The sequence below is a fragment of the Anser brachyrhynchus genome (assembly GCF_964034855.1).
Source record: "Anser brachyrhynchus genome assembly, chromosome: 1".
In the NCBI taxonomy this organism is placed as follows: domain Eukaryota; kingdom Metazoa; phylum Chordata; class Aves; order Anseriformes; family Anatidae; genus Anser; species Anser brachyrhynchus.
In genome coordinates this window covers 112,354,284-112,375,678 of record NC_137694.1, presented here as the reverse complement: position 1 = coordinate 112,375,678, position 21,395 = coordinate 112,354,284, and the positions used below count along the sequence as shown (strand labels likewise).

Genomic DNA, 21,395 nt, shown 5'->3' with positions numbered 1-21,395 from the left:
TCATATGCATCTATATAAAAACATACTGTCAAAAAAAGTTACTGAAAGGGATGTACCAGCTCTGCTCGAATTGCTGAATTGTTGTGTTTGGCAGTGATCTTCTGAGCTGGAAAATGGTGACCTTAGGATGTAAAACAATAATGAGTGCACACCTTCTGCTGTCCAATGCTTTTTTGTATGTTCTTCAGGCTAGTGCAAGGAATAACCTTTATGCCAGAAAAGCATCAACTTTTGACCTGTATCAGTCAAAAGCAGCTTCTTGTGTTACTTTGCAGTATGGTATCTCAAATCCTCAGATGATCCAGCTATGCTTGCAGTCATGTGTTTCTTCTAACAGGCCCTACACTTAAATTTCTTGTATGTTGTTCTGCCTGTCTATAACCTCCTTTTTTCAATCTCCCAGATGAGTTTTTTGGGTGGTCAGTTCCAAACGTGGAAAAACTTTTAATGTTTGTGCAGGCTGGGCAAGTAGACAGTCATATGTGTAGTTCTGAAGTCTTATACGGAATAGTCTTTCCAGTGCCCCAGCATCCTACGGAAAAACTTGTGACTTTAGTTCCCATGAAAAGAGAGAGCTAATCGTTTAAAGTTCTGTTGCCACAAAACGTTAATGAAGAGTTTCTTTGAAAGCGTTCTCCAAGACAGTGTTAGCACTGCTGTGCGCCTACGCTGACTCTAGCTTTGTGTTGCACATGAGCAGTGTCTTCCTCCTAGGACTGTGCCCACCTCACACCATAATGTCCCTGGGATAATGCTGCACCTTTTGTGGGCACTTCACAGGGAGGAAGCTGCAGAGGAAAGCTCTTTGTGAGGATCTCGTGTTCAGGAAACAGCTTCCTGTTTTGTATAATGATTTTCAGAGAGGACTCATTCTACTTCTCTACGTATATTCATTGTTTTCAGGTACCCAGTAACTAGCCTTCTTAATAGCATCTCATATGTTTTTTTTCCTCAATGCCTTTTCACAGATGAGAACTCTACATCTTTACAGTGGTATGTACCCTCCTTGTAAAATGGCACAGAAAGGAGCACAATCAACCCATACAAAACAGCAGGAGAGCAGTAGCTATTTTTTTCAGCTCCTGAGATGCACTTCCTGCATCCTTCTGTTCAGAAGTATCTGGTTTTCCTACTACAGAAACAAACTCAGTAACTGTGCGTTAGACTTGCAAAAGTGCTTCATACTACACCAAAATGAGTCACACCAAATATTTAAACCCCGCACAGGTACAGAGTAACTATTAAAACAGGAAGCATTATATCAAGTACATTCTTTTAATAAGCAACAAAGACAAATATACAAATTCTTATTTACAGAGGGAAAAAGTGGTGAAGTGCAAAATGTGATGGGGTAGGGTATTTCACAGTTCACCTGCAACTGTCCTGTGGAAAGCCAGAGGACAGCTGTACCTCTGACAGCAGATAAAAGCTGGTTGACCTCTAGAATAAAAACAGTCTTGATCAGTTTCACTGCAGTAGTCAGGAAGTGAGGATACACCTTAAGAGTGTGAGAAATGATTTGACAGCTTCAATGGTCTGTATTCAACTTCCTGTACGTCTGGTATATGTAGTAAGAACAGTTATCCAGGTTTCCTAAATTTGAGGATGGTAAGCATCTCTTGTCCTGCTTGTCTGGAAAGTGCTCGTGTGCCTTCTAAGCCGTGTTTCTTCATTGTTTCCAGAATTTCATCTGTAATTGAAAGCACAGTGTTACAATAAAGTTCATATAGCTATAAAAGGCAATGCTAAAGTGTCTGCAAAATATACAGTACAAAGATTATAATTTGTCATTTTACTCTTTCAGACAGTAATTTTTATGCAAAGTAGTCTTCCATCTGGAAGAAATAAAGTTTATGTTATACTAACTGTGGTTCAGTATTTTGGTATTATAACAATAAAAAGTTCATTTATGAAGCTAATTTGTAGGAAAAAACTGAAATTCATAGCACCTTCTCCCAAAAGCTGCCTAATCAATCAAAACAGTGAAGGAATAATCACTGTCCTTGCAACCACCTCATAATGTACAACCTATTAAGCAGAAGGAGCAATTCCGAATCTCTTCTCTACGCAGGTCAGAAATAATTGACATTTCCAACTGAAGGCTTTTTTTTTACCTATAAGTTTACAACACTATTCTCTTTTGTAAGAAAGGGTTGGACAGGCTTCATTACCTAGTTCAGAAGATTTCAGACTTTGAAACTGTCAATCTTAAGTAATATGGTATTGCCACATTAGATTAAAATCACATTGGGTACTTCTTTGCTCATGTTTACTGAGGTCTGATAACCTCCAGAACATTGCTGTGATCAACAATTTGATGAATAGTGTTAAATCTAGTTTGGCACAAGAGGGTCAAAGGAGAGCGATCACCTGGATTATTTTCTTTAATTGTGACCAAGTAGAATAATCCTCCTGGTGAAAGCAAGTCTGCCACTAGTGGAAAAACTCGATCCATTACTTCTCTGCCCCTTTTGCCACCAGCCCAGGATGCCTCTATTCCATGGCTTTTCACCTAGGAAGAATGAAAGCAAAGACCATCTTACTCAATACAGAATAATACAAGTGTTGGTGGTACTTAGAAGAGAAACATCATCATGATCTCTGCCTTTGGGCATCTGCCATTAGAACTCTGGTAACTTTGATTCAGCAGATTGGTTTATAAAGCAAAATTCCTTCAGAACTACTCCTTGCAAGATGAATGCATTGCTTTTGTTTCAAGTTCTATTTATAACGTTTAATTGAAAGAGATGCATTTTGTCACATGCTTTACATGTATTTTCTTGTATGATCTCATTTGCCAAGTGAAAGGTGGCCAGTGAACCCTTTGACTCTTTCAGAATCAGACTCATAAACACAGAGTCTGAGGAAGCAGAGGAAAAACAAAAATGCTAAGATATTTTTATAGAAGGTTTTCAATGGAAAGTGCATGTCTAACAAGTCTTGATGGAGAAATTACCTCCAGCAATCTTTATTCCCATGTAGTGTTACTATCAGTTCTAATAAATCATTTTCACTAAAACAGTTGTTACAACTTGTACAGTTATTGACTGGTTCCACAAAACCATTTACTATTTTGAAACAAAGAGCCTACACTGCAAATTAAGAAAAGGTAATTGAACAACTACAAGCTGAGTTTTTGTACCACAGTTTATTTGATTTGCCATCTCCTCTGACAGCAGAACTATTTTTATTGTGGATTTTAAATTTATTTTTTCTTACCTCTTCAGAGGGTGTTACCACATATGGCGGATTAAAGAGCAGTAGATCAACCTTCCCATTTAATCTTGGTGACAATCCGTTGACCTACAGATGAAATTAATAACAAGGAATCATTATTTACATTTTTTAAAAAATAGTTACATAGTCCTGGATATCTTTGTATTAATTTAAATTGCCACACAGACCAACCTAAAAAACAACAACAACAACAAAAAAAGTGTGGCATTAAGTTGCAAAACACTTAAGCATTCATCAGGTAATAATGGAAATCAGACCTACAGATGACCTGGGAGTAACCAGAAAGTATTTAAGAAGTTTCTTTAAATTCTGGATAGTTAGTTTTATGTAAGACAGTAATCTAAATTTGAAGCCTATCTTCTGTTATGCGGCTACATCACCGTTCTAGAAAACAAGCTATTTGTCCATCTGTCTGTGCTGCATGACTCCAGTAATACTGGATTAGTTAAAAGTACATGTAGATCCTTGTCTACCTTTTTTTTCTTCTTGAGTGCAATGCACTGTCAACTTTGGTTTGGTTCCAAACACTTCAGCCTGACTCAGGAACTTTCTAAGCGCGAGAGAAACTGAACAATTTAAACAGTCTTAAGACAACGTTACATGAAATGTAGAAGAGCGAGAGAGACATACAGCAGACACAAAGGTATTATTTTATTCTTTCACTTTGGTCTTTCATCATTTTTTCATCTGTCCTTATCAAGAGAATATTTGTTCTTTTGGACTTTATGGTTACTTTTCAGTATCTCTAAAAAGTAAAATGAAAACTATGAAGAAGGTATTACTGAAACATCTGTCTTACCAAGTCAGTAATGACTGGCTGAAGGTGAACATTGTTGAGCAGAGCTGTCTCCAGGGTGCAGTAAGCTGCCATCGGATTGATATCTGTACATCTTAAATAAAAATATTAGAAAATGTAAGTTAACGGCTACTCGATCTGGAAGTTTAACACTGCAAACTATATGCTAGCTAACACAATCTCAGTGAATACCCTTTACATTGCAAGTAGTAGCAAAAAACAGCCAGGAAAATACCATGTATCAGGAGTTATACCACTCAACACTGCCCTGGAAATTCTTTAATGACTGTCTGAAACCTGAAGTATGTGAAAATAAACATTTAACAGGATGTTTACCTTTTCAATGCCAGCTCTGTGTAAGTATATATGCATACAGTCACAAACAAAATTCAGTTACTGCGAACAATCAGGGAAGTGATATGTCATCAAAACTCAGCAAGATTACTCAGTGGCTAAAATTTAGGATTCAACATGGAAAACACAAGTGTAAGCTCAGCAATTTGTCTAAGAAGTGGAAAATTTGAGTTTAACCACACCACTGCTTACTTGTTACAGAACCTGAAGTAAATAGTTCAGGCTCCTTTCACTTTGATTTTTTTGTATCTGTAGAACTGAGCTAGCATTTCTTTGTGAAAAGTATAACTTTTGACTGTAAAATGGAAAAATATGTATTTTGAGGACAAAGTGTTCTTTATTATTGCATGCAACAGTTTGAGTAAGTGTTGTTATACCTACATGTAGAGTGCACTGGATCCAATAATGGAAGCTAAAAATGTTGAAACCACACCGGATCCAGACCCTATTTCAAGGCAGATGTCAATTCTAAAGACAGAAAATTCTGGGTGAGTTTTTTTGCACCATATAAAAGCATCTACAACACACAGAGAATTATTCTTGACAGCGTGATGAAACCTGCTGCCGAAGCCCCTTCTCCCAGACATGCTGAAATACTTGCTGACCACAAGGCCCTCAAAGCCCACCTTGTGTGGTCTGCTTCATGTCGACTGCCAGCTCTGCTTGTGCCTGTATAACTAATTCCTGTTTATCACAGGGCAATTTGGGAAACGTGCAAGTTTCCCTGTGCCCAGTATTAAAGTTTCCATTAACTACACCATGTCGACAGCACAGGCTGCACTTCTACAGCACCTATTACGGGTTTACTGCAGCACAGAATCACAGAATGGGCAGGGCTGGACAGGAAGGACCTCTGAAGATCACCTGGTCCAACCCCTCTGCTGAGCAGGGTCACCTAGAGCACGTTGCACAGGATGGCATCCAGGAGGGTTCTGAATGTCTCCAGAGAAGGAGACGCCACAGCCTCTCTGGGCAGCCCGTGCCAGCGCTCTGTCACCCTCACAGCAAAGACGTGCCCCCTCCACCGCCATGACTGAACCCCAGGCCCCGCCCCCTCCCTCAGGCCCCGCCCCCTCCCTCAGGCCCCGCCCCCTCCCTCAGGCCCCGCCCCCTCCCTCAGGCCCCGCCCCCTCCCTCCCATTGGCTGCCCCCCCGCGCTTCCCGCCGCGGCTACCCGGCGTCCCGCAGGCGCGCCGCGTCGCGCTCCAGCGCGTCGAGCAGCAGGAAGGTGTCCTCGGCCGGCGCGTACACCTCCCCGAACCGCCCCACGTGCTCGTACCGCGGCGTGGGGAGCGCCGGGCCCGCCATCGGCGCGCATGCGCCGACCCGCCCGGACGGCCCTGAGGAGGCGGATGGGAGAGGGGGCGGGGAGCCACCCGGAGCGCCGCCGGAACAGCCAATGGGAGGGCGGCGGCGGCTTCGCCCCGCCCCTAGCGCGGGGGCGGTGGCCGTTGGGCACGCCTCAACGGCCGCGGTGGTCACGTGGACTCGGCGCCTCAGGGGGCGCGCGGGAGGGGCCGTGCCTGCTTGTCGGAGCCATGGCTGCCGGTCAGGCGAGTGGGGCAGCTCAGTAACGTCACAGTGTTCTGTGGCCCGCCTTCAGCACCGCCAAATAAAATCAGCACCCTGCTCGTTACCCTCAGACTCAGTGCTTTCTCAGGCAGCCAACGGAACTTAATGGGGAGTCATAATTAGTATAGTAGCAGTACACACAAAGCAGCGTGGTCAGATGGTACTGGGCATCTCTCCTGTGTGTCCCCTCTGTGGGAGTAAGTCAGTGCAATCAGCCAGAAATCCATAACCAGAGATCCAATGTTGAGTTTATAATTCAATTTTTGTCCTAGCACAGAAATGAAATCATCAGGCTTTATCTTAGACTTTAGATTCCTTACACCACTGCCTAGCACAAAATGCCAGGTCTGAAAATTCAAAAGTTAAAGCAACTTCAGTTTTCAGAGTAAATTTATTCCCGGACCTGACCTTTTAATTTAAAATGTTTTTTCACTTTATTACTGAAAGGGTTGTTAGGCATTGGAATGGGCTGCCCAGGGAAGTGGTTGAGTCGCCATGCCTGGAGGTCTTCAAAAGACGTTTAGATGTAGAGCTTAGTGATATGGTTTAGTGGAGGACTTGTTAGTGTTAGGTCAGAGGTTGGACTCGGTGATCTTGGAGGTCTCTTCCAACCTAGATGATTCTGTAATTCTTTGATTCATTCCCCCTAAAAATACATTTACGAAATATTGTCATAACCCATCCCAACCTTCATTTTGCCAACAAAATTAACTGTTGTTTACTCCTAGTTTATCTCCCAGTCGTGCTCTGTCCCACATTCATTCTGGTAAATTATTCCTTCTTTCAACATGGTGTCTGCAGATAGGCTAAATGAGATCCTAGCCTACAAGAAAATACTAATAGCTTCCTTTCAGTGGAAAGTCCTGGACTGATGCACAGTAAAATTATCATATTTGTGTCAAAATGGAACATTTTAACAGAGATTAACGCTAACCTGTTTCTTCTTTTTAATTTCTCTTCATCAGCGGAGAAGGGCAGACTGCTTCAGGGAGCAGTAATGAGTAGGAGCCTGACTGGAGACAATATTGGGGTTTTTAATGCAACAGGAAATTTGGTAGATGCTCCTTTGTTTCACCCGTCTTCCCAACGATTTGCTTCTGCTCCAGAAGAACAAGTAGTTATAAAACATATTAAGTTTGCATAAAATTCTGTTACTTTGGCAAAATCATGTTAAGTGACAGAATTTTGCACTCTGTCCTTATTAGGGAAATTAATTCTTTGGATATATATCTTTTAAAATCTCTACAGGTGGTCAGGCTTTGGAGTGCAGTAGAAGGAATGACTTCACCATCTTCAGCTGTACGAATTGTTGGTTTTGGCTGTTTCATAGTTCATGAAAACTGGTTAATTATTATTGTTTGTTTTAATACTTATAAGTCCTTCTGGGTGAATTTTATAAAACATTTATTTTTATTGCTTATATAACTACCTAAAATGTTTTTCTTGGTAGACAACTATACTGTTTTTGCCAAAACAGATTCTATTTCAATTTGGGGAAATTGTTGGAAAGTTAATAGTCCCATTTTCAATGGTGCCCGTGCCATGTTATTAAACTAAGCTTTATGGAGATGAAAAATTGTTCTTGACAGGAATCATAACCATTTGTTTACCCTAACTGAGCTGTATGGCCCTGTCCCATTTGGAATTCAGTGCTGATTCTCTCACACAGCGAGGTTTAACCCATAACTTCCTGGCTGCCTGTCAGCCCTCAGAGACCTCCATCATAAACTTCTCAAACATTTCATGGCTGCTTCTGGCCCTCTGTATCCTGGAAAAAGATGTAGACCGGTGCCGGACCTGTGAATACTCTTTTTTTTCTGTGCACATGAGGCAGTGGTGCCAGCAGGAGCACTGCAATGAGAGGGCTGCTAAGAGTGATATGGAAGAAACCGCTTTACGTATGGAGTCCAGCAGGTAACTACATCATAAAACCTCTTTTGTAAACTGAGCAGATGTCTTCATAGAAGTAGCCAGGTTTCTTACGGTCAGTATTCCTAGTGAAAGGCTGTTACAACACTTCAGTGCTGTAATGATTAGAAACCTTGTAATTCTCAGCCTTAATGTGGTGGTGATAGGCTTTATACTCATTTTTCTGGCAACTGTGTCAGCTTAAACAGGTCCTTTCACAGTTTTTGTTTGATGGATTAGTAGATGAAGAAAGGCTCTCATCAGCCTTTGTTTCACTTCACTATGTAAGACGTGCTCTTGAAAGTTTCCTGTCATAAGACATTCTCTTCATTTCTCTTACCATGTTTTCAGTCTTTCTGCCTGTGGATTCAAGTCTGACTTAACCCTGAACGTGACTTCTACAAAACATTCCCAGTAATGCCCTAGTGGTGCCTTGCAAAATGCACTGGTTTCTTTATCTGTCCCAGAACACCACAGGATCATGTTTGCGTTCTCCTCACAAAAGTGGTTTCTTACCATTTTGTGCTCATCTGTTTTTCCTTAGGCTTTTCCTCAATGGTTTCCAAATATAAAGTTGACTATAAAGTGAGAATTCTGTAGCATTTTATTATTTTTACTAGTCCGCTCTGCATGTCTGTTGCTCGCGTTCTGGTCATCTTGCTCCTGTGCGTGTTGTCTCCTGACTTCATGCCCTTATCAGAGTGGTGGCAAGGATAGCAATAAAAACACTAAGTGAATTCAGCCGCGAGACCGATCTTTCAGGAAGCCACCTTTAGCGACTTCTTTTTAACTTGATACTGCCCCTTTTCAATATGATGTATGAGTAGCTCATCTGTATTCAGTTCCTTGTTCACTTCACGTTTCCTCTGCCAATGCCATCATCTCCAGCTTAGTATATACTTTTCCACATAACACCACATCAAAAGTTGAATGGGAGTCTGAGTAGATTCATTGTGTTTCATTTTTCTTACTTAAAAATGGAGACAGACGCTGCAGTGATGTAGCAAGATGTACTGCCATTGCCATCATAGCCAAAATCATCACCTGTCCTCTTGTTTTTAATCTCTATCCCAGCTTAGTGGTACAGAGTGCCCGCTTCTTTCTTCCTTGTCTTTTTGAACATGTGTGCAAAACTTTTTGTTCTATTTTTTAATATCTTCATTAAGACTGTTTCAAATTGATTTTAACGATTATTGTACATGGTATTTTCTAGCTTTTAAGGCGTAGCTTTTTACTGATCATTTTTTTTTAATTTTATTTTCTCTTACTTTTTGACACTGCATATTAATAATATCTTACTTGAGACAATTATTTAACCAATTAAGCATATTCCTACAAATATACATTCCCAAGACTTGGGATAATTATTATTTTTTTCCCCCCCAAATTACATTTGCCTTTCTAATTGCATTACTGAGTTCCCTGGCCATACCAAAGGCCAAACTCTGGAGTTTATACTCCAATTAATCTTCTCCACAGATACTGTTACATGAGTCAATGTTGTTTTTTACATATTGCTCTTTCTTTTGTATTTCTGCAGTGAGTAGATTGAATCTTTGTTCACTTCCTTGCTTCCCTACTGACTGATGAAAATTCTTGCCCTTACATCATGACATTGCTTCAACACACCGTGGTATGGTAATGTTTAATCACAGCTGTGGAATTTCTAAACGTGCTAAGAAAGGTCCAGAGATGACATACTAGAGAGTAAGAATGATGGATACTTGTTTGTAGCCCTTCCTGAAAAAATCCCAGAGTGCATACTAAACTTAACAAACCAATTACAAACTATTGTATTGAAGGAATTACATCACTCATCATTGAAATGCAGCTACCTCAGGGAGAAGGCAAGAAACATTTTAATAGTGTACAGAAGTATTTCAACACTTCAGGAGAGAAAATGAATAATACCGTAATCAACTGAGCAGAAAGAGAAGGTTTAGGTAAGTAGTCATATATAATTATTTTAACTGGATTTAAGCCAGAAGTCAAGGAAAAACCTTCTGCTAGTGCAAAAAAAAAAAAAATCTCGGGATTTTGAAGTCACAAATTATCAAGTCCTTTGATTTACATTACATCTTAAAATACAACACCTCAAGCAGTAGAGTTGTAGTGGAGCTTTCTTTTATAACTGAGTTACCAGCGTTGCCTCCTTTAGAGGTTAGGAATGATGTTTGATCTCCCAAAGAGACAGGTTGGCTTCTTCAGCTATTTTAAGCGCATTTCTGCCCCCCCCCCCCTTTTTTTTTCCTTTTTAGACTGTTAGTTTTGAAAGGAAAATAAGACTAAAGATGTTTTGTAGAACTGGTATCTAAAAAACAAACCAGCAAGATAAGAAATTCACTTAATTCCTGCCTGCCAAATAGTAAGGTGCTTGATCATGATTGGCAATTTAGACATTGCCTTCTTATTTTGTCTCTCAGGACTCTGAATGGAGAATTCAGAAGGAAAATGGGGAAATAATGTGCAGTTACATGTCAATATACTCATATTCCTTCATGATTATTATAAAAGAATGGGAGTCTTTTTAAAACAGTTAAAAATAACATGGGTTACTCTAGCCCCCATGTTAGTCTGTCAGAAGTAATCATCGTAGTCTAAAAAGCAACTTGTATTCCTTGTACATTTTTATCTATAATCACCACCTACAGTAAAATTAAGAGGTTCATTTAGCATCTCTTGCAAATAGCAAAACTGTAACGCAGTCATGCTCAGTAGGCAAGGAATTTACCAAAGAAATACCAGTTTTAAGTGTGTGAATGTATGCATACATAAAACAGACTTTTTAATTACATTATTAATGAAATGTGTACATCTGTAGGGACTAATGTGACACGGGAGAAAAACATACCCGCTAGAAGGTTATTTCTTCCAAGGCTGTATACAATAGAAAAAAGTCTTTTAGGCTGCATATTCAGCAAGCACATTTCAGAGTGAATTAGTTGGCACTCTTCAGATCAGTTGCTGGCGTGGAGAAATCAGTGAAAATCTGTTTAACAAATGCAAGAGATTAGCATTTAACAAAGCTAATATATGTGCATAAGAATAGCTTAGGTTAGAATAGGAAAGAAAAGAAAATCAGAAATACTGTTATACTATTATATATTGGTGTTTATATATATGCACACATATATAGTATGTATGTAATTATATATATACACGTGTACGTTATCTGATGTATATCTATACATATATAACATTGTGTATTTTTGTAAAGAAGCTCGTAAATTGTTGATGGAAAGCTGTTGAAGCTAGGAAAGAACTGACTTTCTGAAGAATAGATTAGGATGCTTGAGAAGGGAAGAATAAGAATAAAATGTGATTGAAGCTTATAAAACTGAATGCTGAAAATACATTGCACGGACTGAAGAAATAGGAACTTTATGTGAGTTCTCAGGAACCCATAAAACTCATAAGTAAGAAAGACTTTTTTTTTCCACGTAATGAAATAATAGAACTAATTTTCAAAATATGTACTTGAAGCCAATAGTTTGAAGCAATTTATTTAAGGAACAGGTATTTAAGACACCAACCCTTTTGCTTCAAGGCTTGCAGCCAACCACAAATGGTTATTTAGAATAAGATATATTAAACAGCCAGGTTATTAGAGAAATATGCACAATTATGCACTTAGCTTTAATTCTGATGGGGTTATTCTACATTAAGAATGACTACTGAGAGTTGTTTATAGAGAACGAACATTTTCTGATGATTTGACGAAGGAGGTTGCACCAGGAATGTTGGGAGAAACTCACTGGGCAAGGTGATTCAATTTGAACTGAGTTATCTTAGCTATCCTAAATTATTCTTGGTTATCCAAAGGACATCCAAACATTGCGAGAAAGTTTGAGGTGATATTTTTTAATCTTGCTCTTTCTGTTAAAAGGCTTTTGAATACCAGATGAAGGAGTGACTTTAGTGGGGAGGAGGTCTCTGGTCCCACCTCCTGCCCTGAGCTGACCCAGCTCTGGAAGCAGACCAGGCTGCTCAGGGTGTTAACCAGGCCGGCCTTGAAACCCTCTGAAGATGGAGCCTGGACAACCTCACTGGCAACCTGCTCCACTGCCTGACTCTCCTCAGGGTGAGAGCTTTTTTCATTATACCCAGCTCAAGCCTCTCTTGTTTCAACCTGTGGCCATTGCTTTTCATCCTCCCAGCATAGAACTGGTCCCCCCAGTTAGCTGTCATCTAAAAACTTGCTTGGGTGTCCTTTATTATACAACACACTTGTTAAAACATCAGGGAAAATACCCACCCTGTAGAAGATTGTACCTTCCTCTGGCTGATACTGCTGGTACTGATTACATTGACACTGATCTTAGATTAACAGGCTGCGATTCTTGTATTTCTGAATATCATGTGTCTTTTTATCTTTTTGTTTGGATACATTATGAACATTTTGCCAGCACGGTCTTATCCGTATTATTTTCTGGACAATGTTAATGTGTTCAGATAGTCAGCGCGACTGTTATGAAACAAAACAAAATCTGCATGTAATTACATTTTGGGTGGCAGTTTTCCCTGTGTGTATTTTAATATGAAAATCTAATAAAGAGATATTAAAAAGGATTTTCATTTCAAAACAACCTTTAAATATCTTTCATAGTGACTCCATTACACTAATGATTCAAAAGGGGGAGTTTAGGCAGCTGTCTAGCAAAATTCTGAGTATTGATATAGCAAGCTTAATAGGTACTAGATAGAACATTTCATCAGGCACATCAGAGGAAAGATTTTCTTGAGGGTTATGTAAATAAAGCATCTTGACAGACCATAGGAAAAAAACATTAATGTGCAAAATATGTGTTGTCTCTATAGCTGTACATACTGTAGACAGTTGATGAGTATTCATATAAAGCTATTTTAGTAGAAACATTTGTGAAGTCACATGTTCAGTCAAAAAAAGAATCAGAATTTTGGCCCATAATGAAGGACTTCATCACAGCACAAGACAATCAAGACAAGATTGCCACTAAAATATTCTAACTTAATGCTAAGGGCTATGGATTTGACTCCACACTTGCGATAGCTTTCTATAGAAAAAAACATCTGCTAGCACGTCATAAATTATGACACAATCCTGTATTTCACGGATTTTGCAGGTTTTCAATTAACCTTACATTTATTTAAACACATTTCCTTTTTTTTTTTAATTATTATTATTTTTATTTTTAAGGAAAAGTAAAAGACAAAAAAGACAGAAAGAAGAAACTAATATATATTGTGGGAAGGAGCCTGAAGATTAGCTTCTTTCTGGCTGAAAGAGCCTGATCTGCAGTCAAAATGTGAGATATGAGGAATGTGTTTTTTTTTTTTTTTTTTTTTTTTTTGCGGGGGGGGTGTGTGGCTTGTAAGGCTGTATAATGTAATATTTTCATTGGACTGCACTCAAATTGGGTCTTCGTCCAGCAACAACAGTCTCCTTAAGCTGTCCATTTTTTTTCACAAGCACACCTGTTAATATATTTTAAAGGAAATGCTAAAAATATGTTACAAGTAGAGACATAACATATGTCAGTAAGAATAAATGAGGTGATTTAGAATTGTATTAAAAATCTTCAAGGTGCCTGGCTGGTAAGCCATGCTCTAAAGCATTGCATATTGACCTCATATGGAAACAGGATGTAGCCAAGCAAGAAAAATGACTGCAACTGATCCTTGTCACTCCTGCTGTCTTTGTGTAGCACGTTACACCTTGGCTTTGGTCTTTCACTGTGGAGCTAACATTTCTAAGAAATGTTGGAAAGCATTTTGTGGTCTATGGTGAGTTGGGTCAAATGCAGTCAAAGCTCTGCAGGTCTGCGCCTATTGCACAGTTGCTTGTAAACTTGAGGGACTAAACTCAAAGCCCCATTTGGTCCCTTTCAACAGCAAATCTCCAGCTGGGAGAATAGAGGAAAATAAGAGTGGGGATTTAAAATTGCAAGGGCTGAGAAGTTGAAAAGGAACTTAAGGGGACAAATTTTCTACCAAGAGGAAACATTTTAAAACACTAGGCAAACTCCACATTGAAACAGGGAAATAATTATTTGCTTTAGAAAGATCCAAATATTTTTTTGTATGGTATAAGATAAATGACAATTTGTTTTCTTTTTGCAGAGTCTGTGTGTGTGTTCTTCAACTGCCACCTATATCGTTAATAAATCAGAATGTGCCAGGAGAGAGGCATTTAGGCACATTTGATCTCCTAGGGTACCTTTGTTGCCTAAAGACAAGGACTGGCAGCATTTGCTTTTTGGAGACTTATTTCCAGAAAGTGTGGGGGAAGTTTGCACTCCTGAAGCAGGACACTGAGGCCAACAACAGAGCTGATGGCTGCATCCTACCTAATCGAGGGGAATTTAAAGACTTTTAAGCCCACCAGATGTGCACAGACATACAAATTAGATGAGTATCTATAAAGATGATACAGAAATGGTACAGAAAATGATACAGAAATGGCAGTGTTAATTTATATGCTAGGCTACCATAAATGCAAATGTGAATAGTAGTTATACATCAAATTTGCCATTACTTTTTTCACCTAAGGGGAGTAGTGCACATCTTGAAGTAAATGTTCCCTAAATTATAGACACCCTGTAGTTATCTATAATACCCTCACTTTACAAATAACAGTTATTTGAAACATCACTTTCAAAACTCTAACAAATTTAAACGGATGTTCAATCAAGAAAAAATTTTGAGAGATGATAATAAGCTCTATGAGATAAAATTAGGGATGGAAACAAAACCTGTAAATGGATACATAAACAAGCTCACTATTTAATAGGTCTACAACAATTGCACATTGAAGAAAAGTGTTATAAATCCTTTCTGCCTGTCATAGCTCAGTACATGTGTTAAAGAAACCAAGACTAATCAAACTCTTGAAAGATGGGCTGGTGGTCTGATTACCTAATTCACCTGACTATAATTAATTTTTCTAAAATATCCTAGACACTACAGTTAAAACTATCAAATAAAAATCCACTTGGCCACATTTTTTTCATTTACAGCTTAAAATAACAATACTGACCTTGGTGTGAGGTAAATTCTTGAGATTAATGACCAGCTTGGGTTAATGATCCTTGGCTGTTCTGCTGACCTTCATCTCCTCCCAGCCAGTCATTAATCCTCAGGAAATTTACTGCACCTTGATTGTTATTACTTACATAGCCCACGTGTAAACCTCAGGAACTGTGAGTGAAGTACCACTTACATATTTGCTATGGAACTCTTACAGCAGAAAACAAAGCAAAAACAGCTTCCAAACTTCTAAGAAGCAGAATGGCAAATCATATGACTTTGGTCAAAGTGTTAATAAGAACCTTGTATTCATTGTGTGCTGTTTTCTCTGTATGAGTCCTGGAGCAATTATTGAAAAATACTAGTGTAGCGTTTGGCATCGACTGTTTAGTTCGGGCCTTTCTAAAACAGCTATCAAGTTTGTATTTAAAGGCCAATGTAATTCTTCAAAGTACCATTCATTCTTCTTTCACTGGAAATAGTGCAAACCAGAACAATGCATTTATAAGTGTATAAAATTAGTAAGAAGGATTTCAGGTATTTGCTCCTCACTTATTTTTCCCTGTCCACCTGTCACATAGTTAACTCCTGCACTTAGCTACAGTTTATAGATGGAGGTTTTGAGGCAGAGAGAAGATGTGATTTGCCTAAGACCTTACAGATATCCCCATATGGGATTATAATTGGAAGATTAGGTTTTATTCTAGTTAATGCTGAAGCAAGTGTTCATTCCTGATGACCATTTTGCCCTTTCTCTCTGTGCTAAGGATTGTGTTCCTGATGACAGCATGAAAAACTGAGATGCCTTTCCTAGCATGAAGAACATCAGAGTTCCAGGTTTAGTAACAAACAGGAAGAAAAAAAAAAAGTGATACAACATTCCTTTCTAGAGCTTCTTGAATGGGCGGTTCTGGAAAACAAGGAAACAAGCAAAACCCAAAATCATTGCAGCTGAACTTGAAGACATAAATACTTCATGATGTCAAAAGCCTTCCCCTTAGATTTGGATCTAGCTATGCTTCCTTTTCCCCCAAGAAATGAGTCCACTGCTCCTGTGGTGGAGGTGACACAGCCGAGCCCAGTGGTGTCACAAGCCTGATGACTGTGCCCAGGGTGCCTGAGCACGGCCCCTGCTACTGCATCCTTCTGCCGCTGGCACAGAGATGTGGTTGGGAAAGAAGTGAAGTAGCCCCAGGCTGTGTGCCTCCTGCGGAAACAGCTTGTAAATAGATACTTGTGTGCAAAGCAGTGTGGCAGGTAAGGATAAACATGAAGTTTATCCTGCTGCTAATGCCACAGTAAGAAGTCATACCTGGGGAGGGAGGCTTGTTCTCCATCTACAAGCATCTCTATGGCAGGAAAAGCAGGAAAAAAACAAATTCCACAGTCATCAGCTGGCTGTGAATGCATGTATCTGGTAGCAGTCAGGGGCCAGGTGTGGCATGGGCCACTGCAGCTGGGATAGTTACGGGCTCCCTGCAGGCCTTTTGAAGCTGGCTACTCTGCACTCGGAGCCAATGAGACAGCCATTGGCATAGGAAAAACAACAACAACAAACGCCTGTGTTCTTAACCCTCAGGCATTACTGATATGTTTGTAAATGGTTTTGCAAAGGAGACAGAATCTTATTCAATTTGTAATTGCATATCAACTTACATTATCTTCCATTCTTTTTGCCTTTCTCGTTTCATTTGTCTACCTAACTAGGCCCTGCATTGCTTATCAGCAGTGTTCTGGCTAAAGAAAACTGGATGAGAAGATGTGGAGAACAGTGGTACTTTAACCAGCTAGAAAGATAACCTTTGAAAGACATTTTTTTCCCCCATAAGCAATTGATTTCAATGTCTTCCCAGCACTCCTAGGTCTGCCAGTCTGAAAACAAAACAAAAAAAACCAAAGCTAGGAATAGAAATAAACCAGCTACTAAATGTTTTATTTCCACTGTAGTTTCTGGCTCTGTGCAGATGTGGACTTAGCAAGCAAAGGAGTGGTTTTCCCAAGAGAAGCAAAAGCATCAAAATGCAGTTACTTTATAAGGACTGTTGTTACAGCAAAAATATTTTTTAATGAGAAGGAGAAGTCTTATTTCTTCACACACTATATATAACTTTATAAACCCTTCCTTTGAACTATTTGCATGCAACATAAGCTGCATCCAAAGTTAACATTTTATTAAAAGTTTCCCTTCCATGTTTTCATAATACACAACTTAAAACCATATGACTTTTCTCAAGGTCTAGGAGAACTTTACTGAGATAAAATGAGAAGAACTTCAGAAGTTAGTCAAAAGTCTGATTTTAGTGCAGATGTAGTTCCTTGTAATGGAGTGGAAGAAAGAAGGGAAAAGATCAAGAACTGACAGAGTTTATTTCTGCAGGCCCTGTGACCTGATGAGGTAAGGACAAAAATCTTCCGTCAGTGGCAAGATGTTCAGAAAAAGAGATGGATTCTACTAAGGATGTGTTTTCTGAGGACAGCAGTGGATGCTGGTGGGTCAGCTATGTGGCAGCTGGTTGCCGTAACAAGGGATGAGAGGCTGAAGATCTGCAGGAGTCAGACAGCCTGGCTGCTGGAAAAAGGAGGAGTGAGTGGATGAATGAAGGAAGGAATAGACAAATAGATACACTCCATCTCAAATAAACTGCAGCACCATTACAGTATACCAAACAGCTTGATGCACATACTGGATTACCAGCTAAAATGCAGATTTTCTTTCAGGGAGACTGAAATAACTTACTTAAGAAAACATGCAAGTAGCAAACCTCAGTTGTCTCATCTGTTCCATAACATAAACAGACATGTTTTTAATCCATATCTTTTTTTTGACCTTATGACATTTCACTAACATAAAGTTTATCTAAAAATTCTTTTTATTTTCAAATATTTTTTCTGATGTCACACTGAGATTGTAATATGAATGACATTTTTAGAAATGTCAGTGATACAGACAATAAACATTAGTGACTTCTCTAAAAGTCAAAATTATGCATGACTTGTCACCTTTTCAATGCTTTTCCATCTCTGTCCCAATATCCCATATCTGAAGCAAACGTACTCAAATATTTGGTCATTAATTAATAGCAACTAGCTTGAAAAGACTTCTAGAAATGAATAGCTATTTAGACAAGCAGACGATGTTCTATATACTTTTGGTATCACAACAAAGATTTCTTTCTTTCCTCCTTGCAGAAAAGGAATATATGAATGAAGGGCTTTGGTTACTAAATACATGCAACATAGATACATTTATTACTGGCAGAAGCTCAGTGCCAACTGACATTTTCCAAAGTCCTTACTTACAAAGTCTTACTTAAAGGACTGTTTTGTGTAATTATGCATTAATGGCAGCAATTTGATGATGTTTATTAAAAGTACATTAAAGGAAGAAGATGCAGAAGATAGAATAACTGTGGTTTTAATAGACTAAAGAACAAACAATCCAATATATTTTCCCACGAGAAAATACAGTAAATGATCATGCAATTAGACAACAAAAATATAATACATAGTGTTAGGACATTGAATTAAAATTTCCTAGATGAAATTAAATTTTATATACCTTAACTTTTGAATGCTTCACTTCATAACCTTAATTTTATTTTAGTGTAGTTAAATTGCATAATGCAAATTATAAGAAAGAGAAGAAATTTAAAGGAAGAAGGTGTGTGTATATAAGTTACTATTTGTGTGTGTGTGTGCATATATATATATATATATATGTAAATTACAAAGATCACCAAAAACCTGCCATAAAGGTAATGGATATCCCTGCACTAGCAGTAGTTAGTCTGAAGATCTTCATGTTGATATTTTTCTTCTTTGTTACTGGTAATGTTTTACTGCTTCTGAAAGCCTGTTCCAAACAGTACAGAGAGATTTCATATTCTCTCTATTATCATCTTGTTTATTATGCTTTGCTGCTGAGGAATTCACAGAATGAGAAAGCAAAAATATGGCAGGAAAGAAGATACAAAGGAATAAAAGAGAATCTCCCCTGACATCTGAGCGTTAAAGCTGCATTAACACTAGCAATTTATTCTGGAACTGTAGTGTGTTTTTACAATGATCTGATTGCCTACATTTTACCATGCATTGATGCAGCTTGTGGAGAGGTTTCAGTATGTATGAATGGGCATCACTTTAGAGGAATCCAAACTGGAAGCTCCTCATCAGCATCATGCCAGTCCTTGATGGGGATACCATAAGTTGGGGTGTAGGCTGCATCCATTTGGGAGATCCTCCAGGATTCCTGCTCCCTGCTCATGTCCACTATTGTCCTGTGCCAGTGCTCCTGGGAAACGTGCAGATTTCTGTACATTTCATACCTTTCACTTGCTAAGGTGATGGGGTGGCAGGGGAGCACTTGAGGGTTATGGAGACGGGCATTGGGCTCATAGTTCTGGAGAAGTGATGCACATTGCAAGTTTGGCTGCAAGGACTGCCTTGCCTTTAGAAATAGTCCCCCTGGGGGAGGACTGAACTGATGTGGCCCTACCAGGTATCTCTTTGCAGATGCTGCTCTGGGGCCTCCTCCTTGCCCTGAACACTCTGGGTGATGGCTAGGGGAATGGTGCCATGCCCAGAAGTGCAGTGCAGCTCCATTCCTGCCCAAGGCATGTGAAAGGCATGCTCAGGCTGAAGGGTCTCTGAGTGTTCAGTAGTCATCAGCTGAGGAAGGGCAGCCAGTCATGGCAATGCTCTTCTCCACCATCACCTGCATTCCCACAAGCGCAAGTTACACGGCCACCCACCTTCAGTGCCAAGCACAGCAGGGGTGCAGGCCTGCCCCTGGATATCTTTGGCCCAGGCCCTCCGTGGAGACCCAGCATGGCACTGAGCTTGCCCCTTGGCTCTGAGGGACTGGAGGCTTGCAAGAGCACAGAGGTCCATGTGCAGGACTGCTGTCATTCCTGGTTTCAGCAGGCAACCCTTGGATGAGACCTGGCAAGGGTTATGTCTTCCCTTGCTTTTTTGGGCCATCGATGTTGGGCTGTCACTGCCTGCGGGGCCCTGGGCCCACCATGCTGTCTCCTTCACTGCTGTGGTGAGATGGGTGGGAAGCAGCTGCCGGCAGGTGCTGCAGGTAGCTAGCTGCGTGTTATCCCGTGGGAGGCAGCCCGTGGTGGTCAGCGCCACCCTGATAGCACATAAGCTCAGACCATGCCTTGGTCTGGATGGGCAGTAGCATGGCACAGCTATCCAATAAGATGCCCCCACTTTGTCTGAAGGCACTGTCAATTCACTGGATCAAATCCCTGGCTCCAGCTGGGGACAAGAGGAGATGCCTGGACAAGAGCATAAGAACAGGACAAACATGAAGAGACATTGCTAATACATCTCATCTTCCCATACCTACAAGTGATGAAAGGAACTGTAGTTTTCTGACTGACTCCCATTGCCCAAAATTACCTGCCTGAGCAGCATCCGTCCAGAATACCTAAACCAGCCTTTCCCTTCTGATGGTGGGAGAGGAGGACTGTTGCAGCTCTGGCACAGGGAAGGGAAGCTTTGGGCTCTCTCCGGATGACCATCTGCAAATGTTGGTGCATGGGAGCTGTGGAGCGGGGAGGGAGAAGTAAGGGGAGGGTTGCACATACTGCTGAAGACATCCAAAGATGTGTGGAGTATTTGACACAGTCTTGGAGAGGCCTGTAGCATTAGGGCCTGTACAAGGGCCTGACTCACTTTCTGGTGAAGCAGTAGCAAAGATGCGTAAACCTACCATTACTCCCACTTCCATCAATATGAGCGGATTAGGCAGTCCATTCCCTCATCTACAGCACGATCAACAGCATCATGGTTGTTCTTGACAGATACCTATGTGGTGTGTCCTTAAAACATCAGTGATGTAGACTCTGTAATGTTCTAGGCAATCTATTACACTTCCATGTTGTCCTTAAAATTAGGAAGCACTTTTCAAAATGCCTACCCTGTTTCATTTCAGTTTAAGCTTGTAACTCCTTGTTGTCTTCGCCAAAGACAGCAAGAAAAAAGATTACTCCTTGCAATCAAAGATCATTATGTCTGTCACTTACATTACCTACCTTTAAGTTATCTGTTAAGGATTACATATATATATATATATATTTAAATATATTGTCTTTAAATAAATAAACACTGAAAAGCATTTTACTCAAAGGATACGTGTTAAAATCTATAGCAAGGGCTGTACAAAAGCTCCTTTGCAAATAAAACTATTATTTAGCGCTTAATTACTTGCTACCAGTTTGAATAGATGCTGCAGTTAAATATGGTCACACCCGATTCACAACATATGTGCCAGAACAAGAGAAAAACAATTAGTCCTTCTGTTCTATTCAAATCACATTTACTGTGGAGAAAAAAAGTTTCTTTCTCCATGCAGGAAGAGTCCTAAAAGGGATTCTTTTTCTCTCTAGCTATGCCAACATTCCTTTCACATTAGGAAACTTGAACAGATTTAAGCCCTCATTCAAAGCACAGTTTGTAGTACAAACATGCTACAGTTGTCAACACACAATGCACAAACACACAGGGGCAAAAA

The 21,395-nt window shown here is 39.8% G+C and overlaps 1 protein-coding gene and 1 long non-coding RNA gene across 3 annotated transcripts; both read right to left on the bottom strand.

Moving 5' to 3' along the window:
• Positions 1 to 1,262: 1,262 nt before the first annotated feature.
• HEMK2 (HemK methyltransferase 2, ETF1 glutamine and histone H4 lysine) lies at positions 1,263 to 5,784 on the bottom strand. Of its 2 annotated transcripts, none has more exons than XM_080597274.1 (6): positions 5,562 to 5,784; positions 4,769 to 4,855; positions 4,037 to 4,127; positions 3,220 to 3,303; positions 2,371 to 2,512; positions 1,263 to 1,690 (listed from the first exon to the last, which is right to left on the bottom strand). In XM_080597274.1, the coding sequence occupies exons 1-6, from the start codon at positions 5,693 to 5,695 to the stop codon at positions 1,581 to 1,583; spliced, it is 648 nt and encodes a 215-aa protein (XP_080453400.1). In that variant the 5' UTR covers positions 5,696 to 5,784; the 3' UTR covers positions 1,263 to 1,580. The 2 variants fall into 2 exon arrangements, with proteins under 2 accessions (XP_080453400.1, XP_080453401.1); XM_080597275.1 differs by having other exon boundaries at positions 5,667 to 5,710.
• A 3,697-nt stretch (positions 5,785 to 9,481) lies between these two features.
• LOC308197269 lies at positions 9,482 to 17,815 on the bottom strand. The gene is made up of 4 exons (XR_013952704.1): positions 16,185 to 17,815; positions 14,883 to 16,079; positions 10,719 to 10,856; positions 9,482 to 9,607 (listed from the first exon to the last, which is right to left on the bottom strand). It is a non-coding gene; the product is annotated as an uncharacterized lncRNA (long non-coding RNA).
• Between the last annotated feature and the right edge of the window lie 3,580 nt (positions 17,816 to 21,395).

Coding starts and splice junctions, on each gene's coding strand:
- HEMK2 (XM_080597274.1), bottom strand. CDS start 5,695: ATGGCGGGCCCGGCGCTCCCCACGCCGCGGTACGAGCACGTGGGGCGG. Junction 2,513..3,219: donor TGGTAACACCCTCTGAAGAG/GTAAGAAAAAAT, acceptor CATTCTTCCTAG/GTGAAAAGCCATGGAATAGA. Junction 1,691..2,370: donor AATTAAAGAAAATAATCCAG/GTGATCGCTCTC, acceptor TTTCAATTACAG/ATGAAATTCTGGAAACAATG.